The sequence below is a fragment of the Arvicola amphibius genome, chromosome 4 (assembly GCF_903992535.2).
Source record: "Arvicola amphibius chromosome 4, mArvAmp1.2, whole genome shotgun sequence".
In the NCBI taxonomy this organism is placed as follows: Eukaryota; Metazoa; Chordata; class Mammalia; order Rodentia; family Cricetidae; genus Arvicola; species Arvicola amphibius.
In genome coordinates, this window is record NC_052050.1 from 58,301,843 (window position 1) to 58,312,252 (window position 10,410).

The window sequence follows — 10,410 nt, forward strand, 5'->3', positions numbered from 1 at the left end:
ACTTAAGGCCACAGACAAAACCAGGACATGGAATGGCACAATTTGGTCCCAAGTCCGTGTTCTCAATGATTGCATAAGCCGCTTCTTCATTAGCAGAGTGGCAATGGTAATCATAGTTGAAAAGCTGGTGCTGCTTGGTCCGTTGAAGCTCACTGCCTCCTCTTGGTGGTTCGCACTGGGGCCCCACTATTCTCTGGGTCTTGGCCTTCGGCACTGGGTCTTTCGGCAGGGGCACACTCTTGCCCATTCCTGGGTTGGGACTCATGCTTCTCCACCCAGCTTAGATTTGATACAGGGCCTGTGCTGAATTGATTGTCCTTGAGATGGAGTTGGTGCCTCTCTATTAGGTCTTTCCACTGCAGTTAATCCGGTGACTTAAACAACAGAAATCAATGCTCTCTCTGCTGTAGAGGTCAGAAGGCCAAGATGCGGCCTCTCCTCGCCTTTTGTGAAGGATTTTTCCCTGCACGTTCATATGGATCTTTCCTTTGGACATGCCTGTGCCCTGGTCACTTCTAAATACACCAGATATATGGGATTAAAGCCCATTCATATTGTCCCATTTTTCCTTTAATTACCTTTAAATGTCCTGTCTTTGAATGCAATCACATTCTGGGGAATTGAGTGTTAGGAAATCAATATAGAACCAGGCAGTGGGGATTGGACATGCCTTTAATCCCAATGCTCATGAGGCAGAGACAGGCAGATCTTAGTTTAGGCCAGCCTGGTCTACAGGGTAAGTTCCAGGATAGCCAAGGCTACACAGAAAAACCCTGTCTCAAAAAAAAAAAAAAAAAAAAAGAAAGAAAGAAAGAAAAAAGAAAAGAAAAAGATAAAAGAGAACAATATATAGTTGCTGAAGGGACACAGTTCAGTCCGTGGTACTCAGGGTCACAAACTCAAATATTGATGATAGAGGACTGGAGAGATGGCTCAGCAACTACGAGCACTGGCTGCTCTTGAAGAGGACCCTGGTTCGATTCCCAGCACCCACATAGTAGCTAACAATCATCTCTAACTCCAGTTCGAGGGTCTCTGATGACTCTTTCTGGCTTCTGTGGGGCATGTATCTGGTCCACAGTCATACATATAAACAAAACAACCATATACATAAAATAAAAATAGTTTTTAAGCCGGGCGGTGGTGGCACAGGCCTTTAATCCCAGCACCCAGGAAGCAGAGGCAGATGGATCTCTGTGAATTCGAGGTCAGGCTGGTCTACAGAGTGAGTTCCAGGACAGGCTCCAAATCTACACAGAGAAACCCTGTCTCAAAAAAAAAATTATAAGTGCTAATAAAGCAGACAGTGTAGATGGGCAGATTCCACTGGAAGAGATTTGGCCCTCTGAGATTTCTCTTTTCCCACTTTGGAGAAAGACATAAGTAAAAATAAGTCATTTTATTATGTGAAGTACAAGAACCTTTGTTCATGACCATAGCCCTGCTTCTTAGTAGCATAGGTAAGATGTGATATAGGTTATGTGAGTGGACAGAATGACTCTGGATACTACAAGTTGGCAAGGGCCTAAAATGTCTGGCTCAACAGGTGTGTGCCAGCCAGTCATGGTCAGACCACCTGCAGTCCAGACTTTTTATATAAATGTCACATTTTCCAGCCAGGCGGTGGTGGAGCACACCTTTAATCCTAGCACTCAGGAGGCAGAGGCAGGAGGATCTCTAGGAATTCAAAGGCAGTGTTGTCTACAAGAGCTAGTTCCAGGACAGGCTCCAAAGTTAGAGAAACCCTGTCTCAAAAAGCAAAAAAGTAACATTTTCCAATGATAGCAACTAATTCATAAGGCATAGACTCAGAGATTAACTCAATAGTAGAGTAGTTGCTTAGCATGTTTGAGGCCCTAGGTTTGATTCCCAGCAAAACACACACACACACACACACACACACACACACACACACACAGTTTGTACCTGCTTCTCCTGCCAAAGGAGCTCACTGGGGCCAGCAGAGCAGGTCTTCCCAGAGAGCCAGGGACTCTAGAGTGGGGATCAGGGCCCTCCCAAGCCCTCCAGGGACACCTCCCAGACCTGTGCCTGTGATTGCCTCTGCAGGAAGGTGATGCGCTGGGTGCCATGGAGAAGCTGTGCCGGCAGCTGACCTACCACCTTAGCCCTCATTCACAGTGGAGGAGGCAACGAGGGCTGGTGAAGAGGAAGCCACAGGCCTGGTGAGTGGCAGTCCCTATAGTCTGCCCTGCCCCAGCCCTGCTGACCGATACCCTTCCTGGGGCATTGTGTTGAGGGCCCAAGTCAGGGGGGATGTCAGTTAACTCATCTTGAAGAAGGGTAAGATCATGCTGGATTTAAGGACCAGAAAAGTAACTTGGTCATTCCAGGTACTTGAGATGCTGAAAAGGAGGTCCCTGGGGTAGGAGCTGGGGAGCATGGCCTGCAGATGGACAGGTGGGGATGGGACATGAGGAATTTCTAGTTTCTGATGTTCCTGGTATTCTGGGATGGAAACTAGGTGTGGTGGTGTACCTCTGCAATCCTATATTTTGAAGGCTGAGGCAAGAATATTGCTTCAAATTGTGGCCATCAAAACCCACTTCCAGAAAGTTCTCTGGGATGTCCTTCCCCGGAATCTAAAGTCTAGCCCTGTGTCATCCGTGCAGCAGTGAAGACCCTCCAGGGCTTTAGAGTCCTAAGACCAAGAAGATAGAGGGCTCAAGACAATACCCAGAACAGGTCTCGTTTGGTAGGCAGCGAGTGAGCCCAGGCTGAGGCAGGCTTCCTGGAGGAGGAGGCACTCAGCTTTTTACAGGTAGCACAGGTGAGTGAGTGGCTTGCCTGCTCAGACTGGCAAGGCCCTGGTTCTATGCCCAGATGATCCAGGTGGGCTTTCCATGCCAGTGGGCTGGAAAGGACAAGACAGTGCCCTTCTCTCTTGGTTTCATTTCCTGTGGCTTTGATAAAACACCCTAACAACAGCAGCTTTAAGGGGGAAAGGGTTTATTTGGCTTACAATTCCAGGTTGCAGTCCATCATTGTGGGAGTCAAGGTGGCAGGAAATTAAAGCCACTAGTCATATCCATAGTCAAAAGCAGAGAGAAAATGAATGCACGCATGCTTAACTCTCTCTCCCTCTCAGCTTTTTCCACTCCAACAGCCCTGGACCCAAACCCAGGGAATAGTGCTGCCCGTTAGATTGACTCCTCCGGTGTCAGTTAACACAACCATCCAGACAATTCCCCCAGACATGCCCAGAGGTCATCTTGATCTAGACAGTTATGGAGGTTCTTTCCAAGTGTTTCTAGACGTGGACAATTAAAACTAAACATCATGGGGCTGGAGAGATGGCTCAGTGGGTTAGAGCCCTGGCTGCTCCTGCAGGTGCCTCAGCTTCACATTCCTGCCACCCACAGACTCACAACCGTCTGTAACTCCAGGGGACCCAACACCGTCCTGGCCTCCTCAGGCAATACACATGCACATAGTACACAAACGCCCATACACATTAAATAATATTTTTAAAAATTAAATGTGTGTATGTCTGTGTAATGATATATATGCATGTGAGTGCAGGCACCCTTAGGCTCTAGAGGCATCAGATCCCCCTGGAGCTGGAGTTACAGGCAGTTGTGGCTGTCTGACAGGGTACTGGGAACCAAACTCAGATCCTCTGCAAGAGCAGTAAGTGTTCTTAACTGCTATGCCAGCCACCTCTCCAATTCTCCTTACCCCTGCCCTTTTTTGATTGGGTTGGGGGGGGGCTATTGGAATTTTGTTGTTGTTGTTGTTGTTTGATTTGGGGGTTTTGTTTTCAGACAAGGTCTCACTACATAGCTCTGGCTAACCTTGAGCTCAGTATGTAGACCAGGCTGGCCTTGAACTCAGAGTTCCCAAGTGCCACAATTCAAGGCATGCACCACTATGCTCGGGTTTATTTGTTTGTTTGAGACAAGATCTTTGAAAAGTAGCCTTGGCTGACCTAGAACTCACTATACAAACCAGACAGGCCACAAATTCATAAGAGATCTGCCTCCCCAATGCTGGGATTAAAGGCATGTACCACCATGCCTGCTTTTTGAGATTTTTTTTAGGATCTCACTGTGTAACCCAGCCTAACTTTAAACTCACAGTGCCCCCTGCCTCTGCTTCTTTCCAATTGCTGGAATAGCAGGCATGTGCCAACCCTGGCCACCTTAGGTCTTCTGTCTGCCAGTGCCCACACACAGAGGCTCAGTCCGTTCTCCATTTGGGAACCGTGTGAATGAAACCTGCTCATTCCTCTCAGGGGGCTTCTCATCACACTTGAATGAAATGGAAACAGGCACTATGTGATCAGCCAGTGCCTCCTCTCTGTCCTCACCCGTGTTCCTTCACTTGGAGTACAATGACCCTCCTGCTGGTGTACACGCACGCACGCACACACACTTGACAGCTAGAGACTTCCCACTTGACACTGCTTGGGTTGGAACTCTTAGCCAGCTCTTCTGATGGCCCATGCTATCTATTACTCCTCCGATTACACAGCCACAGCCCCAAAGCTACGTTGTCATCTGCACCTGTTCCCCGTCTCCCCATGGTAGAAGGAAAATGGGGCTCCCCATTGTTCACCATTGTGATGCTGGTGCCTAGGACACTGCCCGGCACATAGTAGGGCCATAACAAATATTAGAGTGAGTAGGGTAGGAAATTGTTGCCATTTGATTGGCCAAGAGCCTAAAGTTGATAAGCAGTGGGAATAGATTCAAATCCATATCTACCTGACTCCAGGGTGTAGACGGTTAACCATCTTCAGGATGCTGAGTTGGCTTCGTTACTGACACTGACATAGAGCCCAACACTACTGTCACAACCAACAAATTCCAGGCAGGATTCTAGGCAGTTAAATCTCATGCTTAGGAGGGTTTTACCTCCAAAATGCAAGCAAAAAAAAATGAGTTAATCTCCCAGTTTCAAGAGGGCCTCAGGGTAGCTGCTTTGGTGAGCTGCCTGCAAAGGCATACACTTTCACAGCAAGTTCAGCCATTCCTAGGGTAGGAGGGTCAGGGTTTACCTCGGGTATTTGGAAGCTCAGAGAATAGTTATCTCACCAAGGGGAACGGGGGTTGGAGGCACACTTACCACCAAGCCAAGTGGTCTGGGCTCCAGAACAAGACAGGGCAGCAGATAGCAAGGGAGGGGATGGAGGCATCGAGCCTCCAGGGGCCTTTTGCTCTCACCTCAGAGAGCTTACCTCAGCTCTAGGAGGCAGGTCAGTTGCCACTCAAGTGACTAACAGTGACAGCATGTACTCATCTGCCTTGTAACACTTAGTATTTAGTGTTCCTCATAACCCTACGATAATGGCAGCTTTTTTTTTTTTTTTTGCAAGCAACTGAAGCACAGACCTTTAGTAACTAGCTAGAAAGCACAGGATATGAAACTGCAGGCACCACACAGACATACGTGCTTGGAGAGCGGCTGGAATGAGTTTCAGATCTCAAGCTCTGCCCACTCTGCTCAGCCTGAAGCAGGTGCTGGGGACTCCTTAGTTTCCCCATCCTGACAAGGGATAGAAATGAGATCCCAGGTCAGAGTTAAGCGGAGGCCAGTTCTGTGGTAATACACACTACTGCGTCCAATAAAGGCCTGCCCCTGCTTGCTTAGCCTGTTCCTTCTTTCCTTCAGTCTTAAGGCCCTCCTAGCTGGGAATCCTCCAGACAACATGGTGGACCTGTCAGGCATCCCACTGACCTCACGTGACCTGGAACGGGTGACCAGCTATCTTCAGCGCTGCGGAGAGCAAGTGGACAGTGTGGAGCTGGGCTTCACAGGCCTCACAGACGACATGGTCCTGCAGCTACTGCCAGCGCTCAGTACCCTGCCTCGCCTCACCACACTAGCCCTCAATGGCAACCGACTGACCAGGGCTCTGTTGAGGGACCTCACTGACACCCTGAAGGACCCCAGCAAGTTCCCCAATGTCACATGGATTGACCTGGGCAACAATGTGGACATCTTCTCTTTACCCCAGCCCTTCCTGCTCAGCCTGCGCAAGCGCTCTCCCAAACAAGGCCACCTACCAACTATCCTGGAGCTGGGTGAGGGGCCAGGTGCTGGGGAAGAGACCAGGGAAGGCACAAGTGAGCAGGACTCTGGAGGAAGCCCTATAACACCTACCAGAGACCATGATAGCAGGGAGATTGTGACTCAGACATGATTTGGAAGCAGGGAGAACTTGTCAGGATGGCTAAAGCAGATTCGGGGTTTCTCCCCACCCACCACCCAAACACCAGGATGAGATCAGAATACTTTTTGTCCCCAACTCCCAATACCGTGTCCCTGAGAAGTCATCCCTTGCTCTAGGGATGTTCTCCAGACTTGTGCAGCCGGCCAAGCACTCCCCACCAGTACTGAACCCCTTGGAGAATCTCCCCAATTCCAGGGGCCTCTTTAGAAAGGGTGTGTGGTTAAGCATTATCCAGTCCAAGCTGCAATCCTCCCTTGCTTGACTGGGGATCTTACTGTGAAGGGCAGTACCGTGCCTGGTTCCCTTACCCCCAGCCAGCACATTTTCTTTCTAGCAGCCAAGTTCCAGACCTCATTCCCAGGATTTAGTCTCTGGGATGGTTTTTCAGGCACTTATAAGGCTCCAGGACTAGTTCAGCCCTAGCTTATTTTCCCATAATTCTCATTATTTCCCACAGCAAATGGCTACTATACTCACAGGCAGTTATGAATTTGGGGAATCAAAGGCCAGGTAAGCAAACAAGCTTTAAGGATGTGGGTGAGTTAGGGGCCTTACATGGTACTGCATAAATCATCAAGGGACAGGAATTTAAGTGTGTGTGCCTTAAATGCTCTGGAACCTTTGTCCAAGTCCTAGGTTGTGAAAACAGCTTAGACTGACCAGAAGTTTACAGTGCTAAAGCTAGGCCGCTTAACACCTGACACATTTCACTCTTCAAATACAAGTTTTTAAGGACCAGCACAGAGGCCCTGCTTCACTGTAGCGCTCGCTGACTCAGGTAACTGCTGCACACACATTTTGGCTTGTGAATTCAACCGATACAGTGGCAATCATTTTGGAAACAAATTTATTAAGTAGTAGTGTAAATGTCCTGTGGCGGCAGAATGCTATCAGAGGTGCCTGACCAGGACAAGGTCAGCAAACACATACTTGGGGAGCTTTTTCCATAAAAGAGGTGGCTTTCAGTCAGAATCTTGAGTTGATGGCAGTACTGTTGATGGGCACTCCTCTGGTGATGGCCTACAAAGAGACTGAAGTTCAGAATCACATTTGCTCCAACCAATGGCCTTCTGAATACCTAAAGATATCTTCAGAGAACCATAGGCTCACCACTACCAATCTGCCGGTAATTCCAGCTATTTTTGGTGATCTCATCATTTGATATCCTTCCAGAATAATGACAACTCAGCTAGCTGCAGGAGGTGATCACTGCAGAGCAAACTTACCTCCTTCACCACTGCTGCCAACAAACTGCATTCCAGCACTCGGTCCTCCAAATTCGAGAAAGGGACACTCCTAAAATGGGTTGCAGAAACAGGACGGATTAATGACAGCCCCACTGAAGCCCAGTTCTAAGCACAACCTACCAAGAGTACCCAAAACCTTACAAAGGGTGTATTTTAACCAAGAACAACAGATAAAGATGGCCAGGTGCATATCCCACCCTGCTTCAGCCCAACTACAACCAGCACTGACTGAGCACAAGCATTCCAAGTCAGGGAGGGCTAGGATTGTACACTAACACTATAGTAACCAAATCAAACTGACAAGGTCCGACCCCAACTAAAATCAAGGAAAGCGTACCTCATGGGAGGCCACGGCTGCGGGCAGTCTTCCACTCCAAATTTCCTGCCTAGAAAAACAGAGCAGTTGTTACAGTAGAGGCCGAGCTAATCCTAACCGCCAGGCACTGGTGAGCGCTTGCCTGCAGTCAGCCAGGAACAGTTATCGTCAGTTATCGCCTCTGACGGCACTTCCTATAGCGATCTCATCACAGCAGCCAAGCGTTCAGGTGTCGCACTCCAACCCGTGCCTCCAGCCATTATCTGGAGACCCTTTGCAAAATCCGCACGTGCAGGAATGATGCTGCCGGCAGAATACGGTGCATTTCCTGGCGCTCAGACTCCGAGTTAAGGGAGCATGGGCCACCCCACCTGGGCACCGTATGATCCATTAATAGGCCTCTTAGCAACTGAGCCATCTAGGTAAGAACGCTTCTGCATAAAGCATGGCTGGAGGTCACAGCGAAATTACGGATCTTAGCCACGCCGTGACCAATAGCACCGGAAACGCTTACCTCAGGGTGGGATCCTGCGCCTCCTGTTCCACATCCTGTCCATTCCCGGTCTGAAAGGTTAAAACAAACCCGAGTTCAGAGCCAATTCGAACACTCGCGCTCAGCAGCCAATTGCCGAGGGCTGACGACTGCAGTCAGCTAAGGGAGCTCGTCAGTTATCGCCTCGGACGGCACTTCCTAATCCTAGTTATCATCAGAGCAGTCGCCACCCCGTCCACGGGCAGTGCCCCGGGACGCAGACCCCGACCTACCCGGCTCCCTCAGGTGTGCGCGGCGCCCACGGGGGGCTGGAAGGCCGGGCCGCCGGCTCAGCATCGCACCGGCTCCATTCTGCTAGGCCCAGGCGCCAGACCCAGCCGCAAGGTACAAGTATAGACGCCATGGCGTCGGCAGAAAGAGAGACAGTAGCCGCTGTGCGCCCCCTTTTAAGGGCTCGGAATAGACCACTTCTCACCCGAGGGAGGGTGAGGGTGGCAAAGGCTCACGGGAAGTCCCCGTGCCCTAGGCCCGCCTCGCGACCCACGACTCCCCCCTTCTGTTGAGTGAGTGGTCTCTGCCGCCCCAGGGATTCTGGGTAGTGACGAGCACAGCGAGGTCCAGCGCGCCTGCGCGAAGGCTTAAGCGCGGGTTTCTGAGTTTGTCTGCTGTGTTCTGCGAATTCTCAGTGCTTTGAAAACGCTTGTGGAGGTAGATCTGACAGCGCAGGCCTGAAATCACAACTGTTTAGGAGTCTAAGGCAGGAATTTGAGTCCAGCCTAGGCGATTCAGTGACACTTGACTCAAAACAAAAGAAAACGGAGGAAGGAAAAGGGAGCCAAAATAATCTAATTGGGTAGTTGAAAGTCTGCGGACCTGGGATTGGAGAGTTAAGACATTGTTCCGAGGCCTGCCTGAGATAACATACCCAAAACTGCATTCAGAAACAACAAAAAAAAAAAAAAAAAAACAGTAGCTGCCGCTTAAAGATTCGGGCCGTTCTGCGCCCCATTTCTGTTAAAGCATATCCACAGAACCCTATGCAGACAGCCCTCATCACATTTCTTAGGGAATTATAGTCAAGAGAAAGTCTTGTTGGGTCTATTTTCGTTGTCCCCTGCCCTTTCTGCTTCAGACTCGAGACTTTTGCATCGGATTTATCTCATAGGCAATAGAGAGCTGCTGATGTTATCCCAATCAGTATGCGAGCACGTTCGGGTGTCTCTTAAGGGTTGGGGACATAGCAAACATGAAGTTCTTAGTTCCTAGTTCCATCCCCAGCACCTCATAAACTGGGTATTGTGGCAAACTCCCAAGTTCTGGGGATGTGGAGGCAGCAGAATCAGAAGTTCAAGGTCTTTTTCGGCTAAATAGAGAGTTTGAGGGCAGCCTGAGTTACATGAGCCTGTAATCCTAGCACACAGAAGGCTAGAGTAAGGTTCTTGTAAATTCAAGTCCAACCTGGCCTACAGAGTGAAAACCTGTCAGTGCAAAGTCTGATAGGACTATTATATATGAGATGTATTATATACGAAATGTGTCACATATGAGATGTTCCCACAGCAGCACACACACATCTGTAATTGCATACACTTAATATGGATTTTTTTTTTTTTTACTTTCTGTTTTGTTTTTTTTTTCAAGACAGGGTTTCTTTGTGTAGACCTGGCTGTCCTGGGACTCGATTTGTAGACCAGGTTGGCCTCAAATTCACTGAGATTTGCCTGCCTCTGCCTCCCAAGTGCTGGGATTAAAGGCATGGGCCTCCACGACCAGGAACACAGATTCAGGTTTCCCCAAATACCATGTTCCATTTTGGAAGTGGGTTCATGCATGTTTTTAGTAATGGAACAAGGAGAGTCATTTGGAAGGGACTACAGTTGGCCGTTACAGCAAAGAAAGGTGCTGTCTGCTGTAGGTTTCAGGTGCTATCCAGTGACCTTCTTGGCTTATGGTTTTGTGGAAATTAGTGGTCTGCTAAGAATAGTTGGTGTAAGGTTTTGATAGTCACAAAACTGTTAAGTCAGACATGGGGGAGAGGGGTCAAAGAAACCGAAAATAGCACAAGATCATTTGACTCTGGTTTGAAAGACAATTCCAGACAAGTCATTTGGCCTTGAATCTTTAATATAGGTGCTGCTCTTTCCTTGCTCTCTTCCTCTGG

General features: G+C 49.0%; 1 protein-coding gene, 1 long non-coding RNA gene and 3 other non-coding genes across 5 annotated transcripts in view; 1 reads left to right on the top strand and 4 right to left on the bottom strand.

The window, feature by feature from the left end:
- Window positions 1-6,934, top strand: part of Lrrc75a (leucine rich repeat containing 75A) — a 40,782-nt gene extending 33,848 nt beyond the window's left edge. Inside the window, 2 exon segments of the mRNA XM_038327066.1 lie at window positions 2,068-2,183; window positions 5,632-6,934. Coding sequence (XP_038182994.1) covers window positions 2,068-2,183; window positions 5,632-6,163 — 648 coding nt within the window. The 3' untranslated portion in view covers window positions 6,164-6,934.
- An 88-nt stretch (window positions 6,935-7,022) lies between these two features.
- LOC119812420 lies at window positions 7,023-8,660 on the bottom strand. The gene is made up of 5 exons (XR_005285080.2): window positions 8,522-8,660; window positions 8,271-8,320; window positions 7,778-7,826; window positions 7,420-7,489; window positions 7,023-7,213 (listed from the first exon to the last, which is right to left on the bottom strand). It is a non-coding gene; the product is annotated as an uncharacterized LOC119812420 (long non-coding RNA).
- LOC119813858 lies at window positions 7,282-7,353 on the bottom strand. Its single transcript, XR_005285301.1, has one exon. It is a non-coding gene; the product is annotated as a small nucleolar RNA SNORD65 (small nucleolar RNA).
- Window positions 7,903-7,972, bottom strand: LOC119813833. The gene has a single exon (XR_005285279.1). It is a non-coding gene; the product is annotated as a small nucleolar RNA SNORD49 (small nucleolar RNA).
- Window positions 8,403-8,471, bottom strand: LOC119813834. Its single transcript, XR_005285280.1, has one exon. It is a non-coding gene; the product is annotated as a small nucleolar RNA SNORD49 (small nucleolar RNA).
- Window positions 8,661-10,410: the final 1,750 nt, after the last annotated feature.